This window comes from Peromyscus californicus, unplaced genomic scaffold, assembly GCF_007827085.1.
Source record: "Peromyscus californicus insignis strain IS unplaced genomic scaffold, ASM782708v3 Scaffold_2__1_contigs__length_46816999, whole genome shotgun sequence".
NCBI lineage: Eukaryota > Metazoa > Chordata > Mammalia > Rodentia > Cricetidae > Peromyscus > Peromyscus californicus.
Window position 1 is genome coordinate 27,978,951 of NW_026294540.1, and position 16,877 is coordinate 27,995,827.

General features: G+C 50.4%; 1 protein-coding gene across 1 annotated transcript; it reads left to right on the forward strand.

Annotated features, from left to right (window-relative positions):
* The first annotated feature begins 955 nt into the window (after nucleotides 1-955).
* On the forward strand, nucleotides 956-16,860 carry Actl6b (actin like 6B). The gene is made up of 14 exons (XM_052754081.1): nucleotides 956-1,087; nucleotides 1,514-1,590; nucleotides 1,946-2,111; nucleotides 2,426-2,526; nucleotides 10,447-10,544; nucleotides 11,831-11,925; nucleotides 11,993-12,099; nucleotides 13,162-13,251; nucleotides 13,429-13,490; nucleotides 13,914-14,028; nucleotides 14,175-14,255; nucleotides 14,353-14,448; nucleotides 14,636-14,722; nucleotides 16,657-16,860. Exons 1-14 carry the CDS (start codon nucleotides 1,063-1,065, stop codon nucleotides 16,735-16,737), a joined length of 1,281 nt encoding a protein of 426 aa, XP_052610041.1. The 5' UTR covers nucleotides 956-1,062; the 3' UTR covers nucleotides 16,738-16,860.
* Nucleotides 16,861-16,877: the final 17 nt, after the last annotated feature.

Sequence of the window (16,877 nt, forward strand, 5' to 3'; positions counted from 1 at the left end):
TCCTGGGGACCCAACACTCTTGGCAAAACACCAATGCACATAAAATAAAAATAAATAAAAGAAACAATAAGTTTGCTGGGTTAGCCAGGTGCCTACATGAAAACACGTGAACACACACGAGTTATAATATGTGTTATGTTCAAGGTCAAGAACCCGGGGAATGGTGGAAGGAAAAACGGCCATCAGAAAGACAAAGGGGACGGGGGTGGAGACATGGTTCAGTTGGCAGAGTTCATATCTAATAGGCATGAAGCCCTGGGTTCCAGCTCCAGAGCCTCACAAACTGGGCTTCTGGCATAGGCTTTGTAATGCTGGCACTCTGGAAGTGGAGGTAGGGAGGTCACAAGTTCAAAGTCATCCTCAGATACATAGTGAGTTTGAGCATCATCTGGGCTAAATGAGACCCTGCCCCAAATAAAAGAGAATAAACCAGTTGTTGTGGCACCTGAGGCAGAGGCCAGCCTGGTCTACAAAATAAATAAGCCCAAAGACAAAGGTGGAAAGCACAGGGAGAGATGGAGAGAAATACTCCTCTGGTTCCTCTCTCTACCCTCCCATCTCTCTAGGATTTGCATTTAGGCTGAATGTGGTAGACTCTGACTCAGGAGTCTAGGGATGGACAGCTCTGGCGACCTCTTCTTCATTTGCATTAAAAAAACCAAAAACCAAAACCAACCAAACAAACAAACAAAAAAGCACTAAGGAAACAGGGGTCCCATGCCGTCAGGGGTCCCGTCCCCTCCGTCACCCTGTGGAGTCCGAGTCCCCATCTCTTCCCTACTCTCTCTCTGTGTTGAACCAGTCTCTGGGGCTCCTGCTGTTGGACCCTCACCCCCTCCCAACCTCGGCGTGAAGAAGCGGCTGCCCCTTTAAAGCGGCGGCCCCCAGCCGGGTTATTGTCTCTCTTCGTAACCAATCGGCCGCGCCGTTGGGGGCAGGGGCTCCAGCCTCCTGATTGGCCGCCGCTGCGCCCCGCCCCGCCCGGATCCCGGGAGCTGTCCGGCCGCCTCGGTGCTGATCCCGCCGCCGCCCACGGGCCGCGAGCCGCGTAGAGAGGGCACTATGAGCGGGGGCGTCTACGGCGGAGGTGAGCCGGCCTGGGGCACCGGGCTCTCGGCCTGGTCTCCAGCCCTGCATCCCGAACCCGCGCGTCCCAAGCCCTGAGCATCCCCGGGCCTGTCACCTCCGTACTGCATCAGGTCCAGCCTGAGGTTTGGGTCTCCCGCTACTTCTGCTTTCCATCCTTTTCGGGTTCCCAAGCGTGCACTGCCCCCCCACCCCACCCCCGCCCCACGGCCCCTGGACCTTTCTTCTCCCTGCCAGGTCACTAGGCAAGAGGGGGAACTTTGGTGGCTTTGACCCTCCACTTCCAGGACGCCCTGAAGTCCAGGTGGATCTCCCACCTACTCCATGCTGAAGTTCAAACTGCGCTTATACCCCCTAGACTCCTCTCCAAGCTATTTAGGGGGACAGTCTGAGAGAGGTCTCCTCACACCCCTGTCTCCTTGCACAGATGAGGTGGGGGCGCTCGTCTTTGACATTGGCTCCTTCTCAGTCCGAGCTGGGTACGCTGGGGAGGACTGCCCCAAGGTGAGCCTTCCAGTCCCCTCCCCAAATCCCTGGGGCTGGGACACCCTCTGCCAGGCCGGTCAGCTCGCGCAGTTCAATCCAAGTAGCTCACCTGAGTGGAGGGGAGGAAGCCAAGGGGTGGCTGAGGGCCTTAAGTACAGTTGGACACGGGACTAGACTAAGGGGTGATCCAGCTGGGCATGGTAGCACACCCCTTTAATCCCAGCACTCAGGCAGAGACATGTGGATCTCTGTAAGTTCGAGACCAGCCTGGTCTACACAGAGAGTTCCAGGCCAGTTGGGGTTTCACGGTGAGACCCTGTCTCCAAAAAAGGAGGGAGTAACCCGGCTTCCCCCTCGTGTTCCTCATTCCCAGGCTGACTTCCCCACCACTGTGGGGCTGCTGGCCGCAGAAGAGGGGGGAGGGCTGGAGCTGGAGGGGGAGAAAGAGAAGAAAGGGAAGATTTTCCACATCGACACCAACGCCCTGCACGTGCCTCGGGATGGAGCAGAGGTCATGTCACCCCTCAAGAATGGCATGAGTAAGGGGCCCCCACCCACCACCTTCTGAAGCAGACGGGGAGCCCCGCCCCCGACGTGTGGACACAGATCTCCACACCCAGAGTCCTGCTTGCTGCTGCCCAAGTCCCAAGAACCTCCTCATTGCTCCCAACAGGGGTCTCAGACCAGGACCCCCCCCACAGAATTCTGGAACTTAAGGGAGGGGGTGCTTGTCAGCGGAAGTTGGACTCCCTACCTCTCGACTTGGCCTTCCTCCCTCCTTCACTTCCTGTCTCTGATCCCTGCCTCCCTTCCCACCTTCCTGTCTCTCTCCGTGCTGGTCCTCTGTCCCTAGTTGAGGATTGGGAGTGTTTCAGAGCCATCCTGGATCATACCTACAGCAAACATGTCAAGTCCGAGCCCAACCTGCACCCAGTGCTCATGTCGGAGGCCCCGGTGAGTGCCTCATCCCACGTGGGACCCTGGGTCCCCGGGAACACATCCCTCCCACCATCACCTCTAACTGGGAGCCACTTCACCTTCCTTTCCAGAATTTTCCTTCTCACCCTGTCACCGTCAGCCACACGCATTCCTCCCCCGCCCCACTCTCCATTCCTTCCTTCTCTCTTCTGCTCCATCCACTCCATTGCCCATGGTTGTTCACTATACTTAACTTTTTGGTCAGTGTTACCTATACACACATTGCCACTATAGCTCAGTTGGTAGAGTGCTCCCCTGGCATGCACAAGGCTCCGGGTTCAATCCCCACTACTGAAGGGAGAAAAAGGTTAAGCCTGTAATCCCAGTACTCAGGAGGTAGAAGCAGGAGAATCAGCAATTCAAGGTTATCCTCAACTACATAATGAGTTCCAGGACAGCCAGGACTACACAAAGAGATTCAGTTTAATATATATATATATATATATTAATATTAATATATAATATATATACCTATTTCCTTGTATGTTTTTTTGTTGTTGAGAATTTCATACATGCATATAATGTGTTCTTTAAATTACATATACCCCACCCTCCCCTCCGGTTCTTCCCTTATTTCTTGTACCACGTTTCTCTCCCAACTCCACGTGCTTTAAAAAAACAAACAGCCAAACAAACAAAGAAGACTGAGTCCACTTAGTGTTGCCCATCTAGCACCGTCTGTATGTGTGTGGGTGTAAGACATCTCCTGGAGCATGAGTAGCTCTCCGAAGCCTCATCCCTAAAGAGAGCTGTCTCTGCCTCGCCCACAGCGGTCAATCAACTCCTCAGCTAGGGGTGGGGCTTCGTGAGTCCTTCCCTCGGCCACGCTGGGATTTCAGTTGACTTTGAGTGGGTGGGGGAGGCCAGAGGACAACGTGCAGGACTCAGCTCCACCCTGTGGGCGCTGAGATTGAGCTCAGGCTGTCAGATTTGGTGGCAAATGTCTTGACCCACCACCGAGTCCTCTTACCAGCCCCATTTGTCGGTTTTGAGACAAGGTCTCCCTGTGTAGCTCATACTGGCCTCAAACTTGAGATCCTTCTGCCTCAGATTCCTGAGTACTGAGCTTACTGGTAGATACTATTGGGACCCAGTCCTTCTATATCTCTAAACACCACACTTGTATTACTACATTGACTAGTTAATGTATTTTTAAAATTGTATTATGTGTATGTGTATAGGCCAACTTGTCTGTAGATGCATCACATGCATGCATTCCCCATGGAAGCCAGAAGAGGGCATCCGATCCCCGGGAACTAGAGGTAAAGGCGGTTGTGAGCCACCCATTGTGGGTGTTGGGAACTGAACTCGGGTCCTCACCTGAGCAAGCTCTCTTAACCATTGAGCCATCTCTCCAGCCCCTTTCTGCGCACTTTAAAAATTGCATTTTAGTGTTTTTATTTTGCATGTGTGTTTAGGGGTGGGGGGGAGGTGAGCATGCCACAGTGTCAATGCGGAGGTCAGAGGACAGCTTGCCAGAGTCAGTTCTCGCCTTCTAGCCTGTAGGTCCCAAGGACTGAACTCAGGTTCAGCTTGTCAGGCTGAACCATGTCCACTCTTGTGTTTTATTTGATGCATTATCCAAGGGTTTTCCACCATGGAAGATGAATAATTAGCTCTTTCTTTCCCCTGTATCATAAGTGCTTCTCATTTTCCCACCTTTAACTACAGTTATATTTTATACTTAAAGAAAAAAAGCCGCAGCTGGGTGGTGGTGCACATCCTTAATCCCAGCACTCAGGAGGCAGAGGCAGTCAGATCTCTGTGAGTTCAAGTCCAGCCTTGTCTATAAACTGAGCTCCAGGACAGCTAGAGCTGTAACACAGAAAAACCCTGACTCAATTAAAAAAAAAAAAATCTGAGTTTATGCTCTCTTATATCTTACAGGCTAATAGGAGCTGAGTCAGGAATAAACCACGGTTACTTTTTCATTCTTAGGCAACCTTTGTCTTCCCCAGATCTAAGAATTGTGGGTTTTATTTTACTTAGATTTTAATTTATCAGTGTAACCCTAGGTTACCCATCAGATATCTATGCATTTTCTCAAGACACTAATTCCATGATATATTCTATTAATTTAGTCCTACTGAAGAAACTTCTCTCAGAGCCCAGACATTCCACTCTGGCTTAAATTTGGGAAATAGCTGTTACACTAACCTCTCCCTTCAGCCTTACCTAGGAGAATTTCTTTGTTTTTCTTCTGAGAAAAGCAGGTGTATCTGTTCCTTGAGTCCTTTTCTTGACTTGCTCCTTTATTTTCATGGAGCAAATCCTTCAGCAACCACTTAGATCACAGGAAGTATTTCTTCTGAGGCTTGGCGTTGATAGTTTAGCTAGGTATCATACTCTGAGTTGGAAGACGTTTTTCTTCAGATCTTGAAAGCATTACCTTCTGCTGTCCTTGAACATCTACTGTTAATACTGAGAAGTCTTTAACCATCTTACTGTTCCCCCCCCCAAAAGTAGTTAGAATTTTCACTCTATCCTAAGTGTTATAAAACTTCATCGTGATATGTCATGAGGTTGGCATATTTCATTAATTGTTCCAGAAACCACTGGGTAGGGCAGTAGTGGTGCACACCTTTAATTCCAGCACTTGGGAGGCAGAGGCAGGTGGATCTCTGTGAGTTCTAGGCCAGCCTGGTCTACAGAGTTCCAGGACAGCCAGGGCTACACAGAGAAACCCTGTCTTGAAAAAACAAACAAACAAACAACAAAAAAAAAACAGAAAAAATTGTTCTAGAAACCTTTGTCTTTCAGTTAAGTGAAAAAATTTTATGTAATTTTCTTACCTATGTGTATATCGTGTTTCTTGTGTGTGTGTGTGTGTGTGTGTGTGTGTGTGAAAGAGAGAGAAAGGGAGAAAGAGAGCGTGTCATACTTCGCCATGTAAGATCTGGAAATCAAATTAGGTCATCAGGATTGGTGGCAAGCACCCACTAGCCCATTGAGTAAAAAAAATTTAATTAAATTTTTACTATTTATTTCTTTCCATTTCTTCTGTTTCCACTTTTGGGAAATCCAATTACTTATAATTTGTACCCCCTGAATTGGTTCCCTGTTTTTCTTATATTTTCCCTTCTGTTTTTCATCATTGCCCTTTCTTCTAATTTCCAAGACTTTGTCTTGTCCAACCATTTTACTGAGTTTATTATATCTGCTCCTGTATCCTTAATCTCAACAAGCTCTTTTATTTTCTGTGAATATTCTTTTTAATTTCCGTCTTCTTTTTAAATGACTGGAGCCTGAAAACATCTGAAGGCTATTTTTATTTTCCTGGGAGAGGGATACTGGTGATTGAAATTAGGGCCTCAAGAATTCTAGGCAGAAGCCCTACCACCAGGACACATCCCTATGAATGTTCTTTTGGGGGGCATCTTGCTCTTGTTTCATGGGTCCAATATCATGTTCCTTTACTAAAGATATCACTAATTTGTCTTTAGGAATCTTCCTTCTCCTACACTGTTTTTCCAGCCATATTTTGGCATCCATCTTATTTTGGAAGATGCAAATGGATTACCTGATTTTGTTTAAAAGTGGTACATTAGAGAGAGAGAGAATTCCTGTGTAAGGGGTATGGGGCTTGCTATGTTCTCTGCTATAGGACTATTTGAGCAGGAGGGGTTTGAGGGAAATCTCTGCTTTGGCGTCTTTATAAATTTTTTTAATTAAACTGAAAAATTTTAGATTTTTTTAAAGTTTTTTAAATTTTATTTTATTAACATTTTTTTCATTTATTTTACATACCAACCACCGTTTCCCCTCCCTCCTCTCCTCCTGTTTCCTCTCCGCCCCCCCCCCCCCGACTTCCATCTACCCTCCTCCCCATCCACTCCTTCTCTGTCTCCATTCAGAAAGGGTCAGGCCTCCCAAAATTGTTAGATTTTTTTTTTTTTTTTTTTGGTTTTTCGAGACAGGGTTTCTCTGTGTAGCTTTGCGCCTTTCCTGGATCTCGCGCTGTAGACCAGGCTGGCCTCGAACTCACAGAGATCCACCTGGCTCTGCCTCCCGAGTGCTGGGATTAAAGGCGAGCGCCACCACCGCCCGGCAAATTGTTAGATTTTTAAAAATTATTTTATGTGTATGTTTTGCTTGTACATATGTATGTGTACCATGTGTGTATCTGGTGCCCTTGGAGGTCAGAAGAAGGTGTCAGATTGCCCGGGCCTGGAGTTATCAATGGCTGTGATCTGTCTTGAGAGTGTTAGGAATTGAACTCAGGTCCTCTTCAAAAGCAACAAGTAAGAGCTTTATGTGCTGAGCTAACTCTCCAGCCCTAAATTACTTTTTAATTAAATTAACTAACTATTATTATTATTATTATTACTTTGGTTTTTTGAGACAGAGTTTCACTGTGTAACAGTCTTGGCTGTCCCAGAACTAGCTTTGTAGACCAGGTTGGCCTCGAACTCAGAGATCCACCAGCCTCTACTTCCTGAGTGCTGAGACTAAAGGCATGTGCTACCACCACCCAGTTTATTTATTGTTGTTGTTTTTTAAAGATTTATTTCTTTATTATGTATACAGTGTTCTTCCTGCAGGCCAGAAGAGGGCACGAGATCTCATCATAGATGGTTGTGAGCCACCCTGTGGTTGCTGGGAATTGAACTCAGGACCTCTGGAAGAGCAGCCGGTGCTCTTAACCTCTGAGCCATCTCTCCAGCCCTATTGTTTTGATTTTTAAAACTTCTGTTTTAGTTTGTAAGATCATTTATGTTATTTTTTAATTATGTGTGTGCCAATGTGTCTGTGTGTGGGTAGGCTCACATGTGTGCAAGTTCCCGTGGAGGCCAGAAGACGTCAAATCCCCTGGCAGCTGGAGTCACAGCTGGCTGTGAGCTGTCCCATGTGCGTGCTGGGAACCAAATGTGGGTCCTCTGCAAGAGCAGCAGATGCTCTTAACAGCTGAGCCATCTCTCCAGCCCCTATTTTTCGATGTGGTGTCACATATTTGTACCCCAAGATTCATCTGATTGCCCGTTTCTTAGAGCCTAGTGAAGGCATGGGGTGGGCTGGGGAGGGGGTCCTGAAAATACATGGTGTCACTCAGTTCTCAGTACGATATTTTCATTTCCATCCATGTCAAGGGTCCCACCGGCTCTGGGATGCTCAGACTGACTCTCTTTGAAGAATCACCTTGGGGAGTTTGAATGGACAACAGCCCAAAGACATGGAGTCTGATAAATAGTTTAGGGATCTATTACTTAAATAGTTGACTGTGTGAGCTGGAACTCATTACATAACCTAGTTTAGGCTCAAAGTCTCTATCCTCCTGCCTCAGCTTCCTCAGTGCTGGGATCACAGATGTGCATCACTACACCTGGCTGCTTCTGTCCCTGTACAGATGCCTGCTCAGGGTGTTTCATAAAAATGGCATCACACAGTATGACTCTTTGTGTCCATGTTCTTTTGGGGGTGGGGATTGGTACTAAGAGGCTGGCATGGTCGTCACGCCTTCTACCTTGGGGCTGCCTGCTGTCTTGCATCTCTGTTTGTTTACTTAACATATTTTTATGTGGTCCACGTTGTAATACTTATCAGCATTTCATTTTTTTTGTTTTGGGTGAACAATATTCCCCTTCAAAGACATACCACAGTTCACGTATCCAGCCATCCATTCACGTATCCAGCCACCAGCTGTCGTGTGCCAAGATTTCCTCTAGTACTTGTTTTCACCTTCTTAAAAAGGATTATTTCTCTTATTTAATGTGTGTTAGCATTTAGCCTCCATGTATGTGTGTGCACTGTGGGTGTTCCTGGAGCCTGTGGATGATAGAAGGGAGCATAGGATCCCTATAGGTCGTTGTGAGCCTCCACGTTTGTGCTGGGAACCAAACCTGGGTCCTTGGCAAGAGCAGCCACGGAGCCTTCTCTCCAGACCCTCGCTTTCATTTCTTTTGGGTCCATAACCAGCACTGGAATCACTGGGTCCCGTGGAACTTCTCTATTACATATGTTGAGGGGCCAACAGCTACGTTCTGCAGTGGCTGAACCCTTCTACAGGGCCCGCCAGGGACGAGAGGGTTCCAATTTCTCATCAGCAGGTCGCTTTCTAGGCTTTATATGGAGGGCAGTTCTTTGTTTATCGTGTCTGTATGTTGGCACCTGCATGCCATGGCACACATGTGGAGGTCAGAGGTCCACTTGCAGGACTCGGGTCTGTCCATCCACCATGTGGACCCTGGGGATTGAACTCAGGCCGTCAAGCTTGGCAGCAGGCACTCTTACCAGCTGAGCCATCTCTCCAGCCCCGCCGCCGCCGTTCTGGTTTGTAATTACCCACATTGTCTATGTAGGTGTGAAGTAGGACCTCATTGTGCTTTTGATTTGCATCTCTCCAGTGACTAATGGCGCTAGATTTACATTCCCCTAGTGGCACATCTCTCCATGTGCTTGCTGGCTTTTGTAGGTTTCTGTCTTTTAAAAATGTCTCTGTTTTCGCTGGAATCTTGAGAGGTGGAAAATTAGATGTTTGTATTCAGTCTCCCGTCGTTACCCAGAAATCGTCTTCTCCTGCATCCTGGCATCTGAGATAACTAGGGTGGGGGTGGAAGCCTGGAAGAGGCTGAGGTGTAGCGTGTACAATAAGGAACACTGAGCCAGGCACAGAAGGATGGAGACTCCAGATCCAGCCCCACTAAGAACTGTGGGACCGAGGCTGTAGCTCAGTTGGTAGAACACTGGGCTAGCATGCAGGAAGCCGTGGCTTCCACTCCTGACACCACGTAAACCGCAGGCCCACAGTCCCAGTGCTCAGAGATGGAGGCAGGAGGATTAAAAGTTTAAGTACATCCTCAACTAAGTATCAAGTTCAAGGCTACCCTGGGCTACGAGGGTTCTTGCCTGAAAAAATAAAAACAAAAATCAAAAAAACAAAAACAAACCAAAAAACCAGGGAGGTGGCTCAGTTGGCAGTGTTTGCCACAGAAGCACGAGGACCTGACTTCAACCCCCAGCATCCATGTGAAAAAGCCGAGTGCAGCAACAGACACCCGCAAACCCAGCTCTGGGGAGACAGACACAAGAGATTCCCTGCAGTTTGCTGACTACCAGCCTAGCAAAACTGGTGAGCTCCAAGATCAACGAGAGACCGCGCCTCAAAACATAGGGTGGGGAGTGGCTGTGGAGGCACCTTATTCAACTTCTGGTCTTCCCAGGCATATGCATAGACAGACAGACAGACAGACAGACAGACAGACAGACAGACACATACACACACACACACACACACACACACACACACACACACTAAATGGGAAAATGACATTCCTAACCAGGCATGGTGGTATATACCTGTTACACCAATGCTTGGAAGACCCTAGGAGGAAGATCAACAATCTGAGGCAAGAAGTTTGGGCTACACAGCTAGATCTCGTGTTAAAATAAACTAAAGTATAAAACAAGATAGGGCTGAGGACACAGGTCAATGACAGAGTGCTTGTCTTGCGTGCACCAGGCCACCGGTTTTAACCCTGGAATGGCAAAATAAAATCAAATAAGTTCCTTGTAGTTCTTACATTGTAAAGATGTATGTGGACCAAGGGCCTTGACCTGTTTCCTAGCGTAAGTTATATGCATATATTTATGTACATGCATGTGTGTAAGAATGTTTGCATACGTGTACGTGAAAATGTATGTGAATGTGTGTATGGGAGTGTTTGCATCGGTGTGCATATTTGTGTCCGAATCCATGCATCTGTTTACATACATACATGTAACACATTGTGTAGGAAGGTCTATATATGTGTGTTTGTTCCTATGAGTGTATTTGTTGCTGTGTATGCCTGCACATGTGCACACACCACACACACACACACACACACACACACACACAAACATTCACACAGATACTCTGGCTGTGCCTCCATCCCCTCCCCTCTTGTGCTCTCTCCACAGTGGAACACCCGGGCCAAGCGGGAGAAACTGACGGAGCTGATGTTCGAGCAGTACAACATTCCTGCCTTCTTCTTGTGCAAGACAGCCGTGCTCACAGCGTATCCTACTGCTCTGCTGGGTGGAGGGCCTGGGTGGGGTGTGTGTGAGATGCGTTGGGGCTCCACCTGCTTCCCTGGAGATCACTATCTTGGGTGGGAAGACACATCCTTGCACCTCACTAGTGCAGGAAGCCCCATAGGTTGAAGGCTTGGGGCTGGGGGAGGGGGAGCAGGTTAATGGCCCTTCCCTGTTCCATAGGTCAATCTCAGCAGGAGGAGCTGGGCCGAGTAAACATCAGGGACTGACTGGGTGACTGGGTCCGGACACAGAGGGAAAGAACACACGTGGCGTGGAGGTGGCTCCTTCCCAGATGGCCAGTTTGGGCCATTGTCTTTTTTCAGAATCGGTGGTACACTGAACTCGGTGCTAGGTATGGGGTGACAGGGACCCCAATTTAAAGAGTCCACAGGACACAGGACCACATGTACCTGGGACCCTATCACTCAAAGGGCTTAAAGAGATGAAGTTAGCATTCAAGGCCTGGGCTACCAAAACCAAGAACAAGGGGCTGGGGATGGAGCCTGGCTGGCCTCGCATGTCTGAGGCCCTAGTTCCCAGCTCCACATACACTAGGTTAGGAACTGCAGACCTGTAATTCTAGCACTTTGGAGACCAAGGCAGGATGATTGGCTTTAGTTTGAGGCCAGCCTGAGCTACATAGGGAGTTCCAGGCTAGCCTGGACTTCATAGTGAGACAAATACATATATATGGGGGTAGGGGCCTGGAGCAATGGCTCAGCACTTAAGAGTACTTGCTGCTCTTGTAGAGGACCTGGATTGACTTACAGTACCCCCACGGGACAGCTCAGCAATGAAAGCAATGGCCGCACGGATATGAGGGCCAGAGTCTGGGTCCTCAGAAACCCACGCGTATGCCTGGCAGGCTTGATGACCTACATGTAAATACAGCCTCAGGGGGTGGCAGCCAGCAAGAGGAGCCAGAGCAGAGAGCTCTGCACTTAACTGAGAGCACTTTCCTGAATGAATGAGGCGGAACAGTGATCAAGGATGACTCTTGACATGAACCTTGGGCCTCTGCAAACATACACACGTACATGCATACACACACACATATACACACACACACACACACACACACACACACACACACACACGCATGCACATATGCAAAAAGAACAAAAGAAAAAAAAGGAGATCAAAGGGTTATCTTTGCAGACTAGGATTGGCTTTACCCCAAGAGCACAGAGAAGGACCAAGGCCTGACCCAGCTCCCGACTCTCTCACTGTCTGCTGCTAGTTCCTTGACGGACCCATCCCACGCCAGCTTTGCAAATGGACGCTCCACAGGCCTGGTGCTGGACAGCGGGGCCACCCACACCACAGCCATCCCAGTCCATGATGGCTACGTCCTACAGCAAGGTAGGACCTTGTCAGGGCTGCGGGGTGACCCAGGGAAGCCCAGCTCTGATGCTGCCTCTCCTTTCAGGCATAGTCAAGTCCCCCCTGGCAGGGGACTTCATCTCCATGCAGTGCCGGGAGCTCTTCCAGGAAATGGCTATTGACATCATCCCCCCTTACATGATTGCAGCCAAGGTAGGACCTCGGCTGCGCCCAGATGTGCCATCGATAGCCCTGGCGTTTGCCTTATCCCCACCAGTCCCCTGACCCATGAGATCATGGACCAAATTCCCCAGAAGATCATGAATCTAGTTCCTCATTTTCCAGAGATTGGGTCATGGCTGATAGATGGGTGAGGGCCAGTGGGATGGGTTCGAGGGTCTGACAGATCTGAATTCTTGAGCCAGATGTGGTGAATCACATCTGTAATCCCAGCACTTGAGAGGTGGAGGGAGGAAAGTCAGGAGTTCAAGGTCAGCCTTGGGAACATATCGAGCTGGGAGCCAGCCTAAGCCACGCAAGTCCCTCTCCCTCAAAAAGCAAATAAACAAGGACCAGGGGTGTGGCTCAGTTAACAAGGTCTTGACATGTAAGGAGTCTTGACTTGGATCCTTAGCACCGCACCAACTATGCCTATAAGAAGGCCAGCCTGGATGATGTCATCAAGCCCAACTCAAAAAAACATCTGAACAACAACAACAACAAAATAACCCAGGTTCAAGGCGTTCCTCTGCCACAAAACCCAGAGCATCATATGAAAGCTTCCCAGATGAAGGAAAAAAGCTCCATTGCTTAGTGTTTTGAGATGGGATCTCACATAACCCAGGTTGGCCTCAAGCTCACTGTGAGACTGAGGATGATTTTGAATTCTCAATCCTCCTGCCTCTACCTCCTGAGTGCTGGGATTATAAGAGAACTACATTCTACATTGCACCCGGTTTATGCAGGGGGGCGGGGGCTGGGATGAAACCCAGGGTTTCTTGCATGCTAGGCAAGTGCTCTACCCACTCGGCTGCATCCCTAGCCCCTGACTCAGGCCCTTCTGATCATATCTGCAGCGCGTGTTTCACACATGCCTCTCACTCTCTTCACTTCTCCATTAGGGAAGGGTGACAAGTCACTCCGTCTCCTTGGAGACAGAGCAGAGCCTCACGGCTGGTCAGCGGCAGAGCTGGCCAGCGCTAGGGAGGCAGATGTGCCCATGGGCTGGGCAAGCACCAGCTGGGGAAGGACATTCAAAAGACTGTGTCCCCACAGGAGCCTGTACGGGAGGGAGCCCCCCCAAACTGGAAAAAGAAGGAGAAGCTACCCCAAGTCTCCAAGTCCTGGCATAACTACATGTGCAACGTGAGGCTGTAGCTGAAAGGAGCTTCCCTCCCCCCCACACCCCCTACTAGCCCCTGGTCCCCTGCTGTGTAACTAGAGGAGGTGGAGGGTGTGACTGTGGGTGGACTGGAGCTGGGGGAAGGGGCGCTCAAGATGGAGACAGAGGGCGGCCAGACCTCACCTCTCCCTGCTTCTCAGGAGGTGATCCAAGACTTCCAGGCCTCCGTGCTACAGGTGTCTGACTCCCCTTACGACGAACAGTGAGTCGGGCTCAGCGCTGCAGGGAGGGTACAACTGATACCGGGCATACTGCAGTTCCTGTAATGTTAGCATGCAGGAAGCTTGAGGCAGGAGGATGGAGAGTCCCAGGTCGACCTGGCCTACACAGCAGGATCCAGTCTCAAAAACTGGGTGGGGTGGGGGTGGACACCTTGTCTACTACATACAAAGATCCGGGTTCCCTCCTCAGCCACACATCTATGGATCTCGGTGGTACAAGTTTGAAACCCCCTTGGAAGTCAGAGGCAAGAGAATCAAGAGTTCAAGGCCAGCCTCTGCTACTTGTTGAGGTGGAGGCATGTCTGGGCTACATGAGACGCCGTTTCAAAAACCAAAGATGCGGGGGACATGATTGGGGTTCACGGGAACCTGGTAGTCCTTAGTCTTGCTCCTTCCTTGGATAGGGTGGCTGCACAAATGCCCACTGTACACTATGAAATGCCCAACGGTTACAACACAGACTATGGAGCCGAGAGACTTCGAATCCCCGAGGGCCTTTTTGATCCTTCCAATGTCAAGGTCTGGCTGGGTGCTGGGTTTGGGTGGGGGTGGGGCTGGCTGGAGTCTTGGATCCAGAGGTGTGGTAGGGGAGTCTGGGAAGGATGATAGGGGTTTGTGGGAGAGGGAGGCAGAGTCCCCAAAGTCCACATCGCCTTTATCCACAGGGCCTGTCCGGGAACACTATGCTAGGAGTGGGTCACGTGGTTACCACCAGCATCGGCATGTGTGACATTGACATCCGCCCGGTGAGGCCAGAACCTAAGGCTGGGCAGAGGGTGCTAGGGCTGACATGGAGGAAAGGAAGGACCTGCTCTGCATGCTCACCCTTCTCCCTGCTCCCAGGGTCTGTACGGTAGCGTCATTGTCACGGGCGGGAACACGCTGCTTCAGGGCTTCACAGACAGACTTAATCGAGAGCTTTCCCAGAAGACCCCACCGGTAAGAGCCCACCCGACTCCACCCGGCTCAGGGCGCCCGGATCCCAGTCCCCGCTTAGCTCTTGAAACCCCAAATCCCTCTTGATTCCCCTCCATGGGAATGCTCAGTGGCGTCCTCCTGCCTCCCAAGCCTTGTCCCTTCCCAGGATCTAGATGTCCACTTCCCCCAGCTCCCTTTTCTCCCCCAGAGCATGCGGCTGAAGCTCATCGCCAGCAACAGCACCATGGAACGCAAGTTCAGCCCCTGGATTGGGGGCTCCATCTTGGCCTCACTGGTGAGAGGGAAGGGGCACGCCACTGAGTGTTCGGAGAGAAGACCCTGATGGGTGCCCATTTTTACTCAGCAACATGCACCTAGTCACACCTGTAATCCCAGCACTAGAGAGGCCGAGGCAAGAGGATTTCAAGTTCAAGGCCTGCCTGGCCTACATAGCAAGACCCTGTTGCCAGAGAACAAACTGAGCTGTCCTTCCTCAGGTGCCTCCCACCTTGTTTGTTAAGGCAGGGACCCTCATTGCTCTGGAAGTCACTGATTCATCTAGGCTAGCTACCCAGTCAACTCAAATCCTGTCTCTCCATCCCTGCCACTGGGATGACAGCACAGATTTTTTTTTTTTTAACATGGGTTCTGCAGACTGAACTCAGGTCCTTGTGCTTCTAAAGCAAGCACTTTACTGACTGAGACATATAACCCCAGCCCTGAAAAAGAAAAAAAAATGTTTCTGGAGAGAGCCCAATCAATGAGTGCTCCCTGCAGACTGGGGGCTCCCTCGGGGTACGAATCGAGAAGCAGAGAGATTGGTGAGGATGCGGTTTGGGTGAGGCCATCAGTGAGTAGAGGGGACATCCTGGAATTTGGGATAGAAGAGTGGCGATGGCAGATGTGTCATCCCACGGTGTGGCCTGGGATCTGCATGGCCAAGGGGGCTACGCCGAGCAGGCTGGATGGCCTGTGAGCCTCAGGGATCTGCCTGTCTCTGCCTGCCTAGTGCTGGGGTTCAAAGTGCATGCCGTCATGTTCAGATTTTATGTGTGGGTTTGGAGCCGGGGTAGAATCATGCTTTCAGCTACACGGAGTTCAAGGCCAGCCTGTGTTACATGAGAGCCTGTTGAAAGAAAGAGAGGGGATCTGGGGGAAGGGAACAGGAGGGAAGGAGGGGAGGGGAGGAGAGGAAAAGGGAGAGGAGGGGAGAGGGGGAGAAGGCCAAAGGAGAATAGATCTGGGCAAAGCCTGCAGGAAGATGATGAGCTCAGTAATAGACAGAGGAAGTCTAAGGTCAAGGGTATTCAGGAGGAAGTGGCCAGGACACAACTGGGTGTCTGAGTCTGGAACAAGAGGCTGGGGAGTGGCAGGGACCATAGAATGAGGTCACCCAGGAAGGCTGCCGGTGAGCTGGAGACACCAGCCTTCAGATGGAAGCCCAGCAGCCATCTGTGAGAAGAGCCAGTGTGAGACGCCCGCCTGCCCGCCCGCCCGCGACAGGATTCCTCAAGAGCAGCAGGGGTGGGTGGCAGTGAGGTGCCAGGCCGTGTCAGAATGATGATGTGGAGCTGGCTGTGTGGCAGAGGTGTAGTTCCAGCTCACCTGGAAGCGGAGGAGGCTGGAAGATCCCAAGGTCAAGGTCAGCCTGGGCAACTCAGTAAGACCCTCTGTCAAAATAAAAGGAAAACAAACACAAGGGCTGAGAAGAGGGCTCAGTAAAGCACTTGCTGCACAAGCCTGAGGACCTGGGTTCGAATCCCTAGAACCCACATAAATCGGAGCATGAGAGCATCTGTCTGTAATCTCAGCCCTCTCATCAGCAAAATGGGAGGAGAAGATAGGAGCAGCTCCCCAAGCTGACAGGCCAGCCATCCAGACAGAGTGCCTCAACGTGGAAAGGAGAGGACAGACACCCGAGGTTGCCCTCTGTCCTCCATATGTCCATGTGGGCCGATCGTCACACATGCAAACACAGGCACATCTGAACGAAGAATTTTTAATCCTCCAGTGAGGGGCTGGGGTGTGGCTCAGTGGTAGAGCCCCTGCCTAGAATTCCCCAGTGAGGGGCTGGGGTGTGGCTCAGTGGTAGAGCACCTGCCTAGAATCCCCCAGTGAGGGGGAGGGGTACAGGCGAGAGACATGGAGGTAAGAAGGAACAACGGGTGTGGCGGTGTAGAGGCGTGTGGGGTGACGTCCTGACGGCGTGTGTTGCCCCTTTTCTCCCAGGGCACGTTCCAGCAGATGTGGATCTCCAAGCAGGAATACGAGGAGGGAGGGAAGCAGTGCGTGGAGCGGAAGTGCCCCTGAGGTTGACCCCTCCCTCTCCGCAAACACCCCCTCACCTCGGAGGGGCGTTCCACCAGCCAGGCCTCCGAAAGCGCTGAACCCTCCATCTCCCATTACCCTCTCCTCTCTTACCCACACCTTCTTAGACTGTGATGTTTCTG

What these genes read in the sequence shown, in the direction of transcription:
- Actl6b (XM_052754081.1), top strand. Translation starts at nt 1,063, where the DNA reads ATGAGCGGGGGCGTCTACGGCGGAG. An exon ending in GGCATAACTACATGTGCAAC is followed by an intron (nt 13,252 to 13,428) that starts GTGAGGCTGTAG and finishes CCTGCTTCTCAG; the next exon opens with GAGGTGATCCAAGACTTCCA. An exon ending in GCTCCATCTTGGCCTCACTG is followed by an intron (nt 14,723 to 16,656) that starts GTGAGAGGGAAG and finishes CTTTTCTCCCAG; the next exon opens with GGCACGTTCCAGCAGATGTG.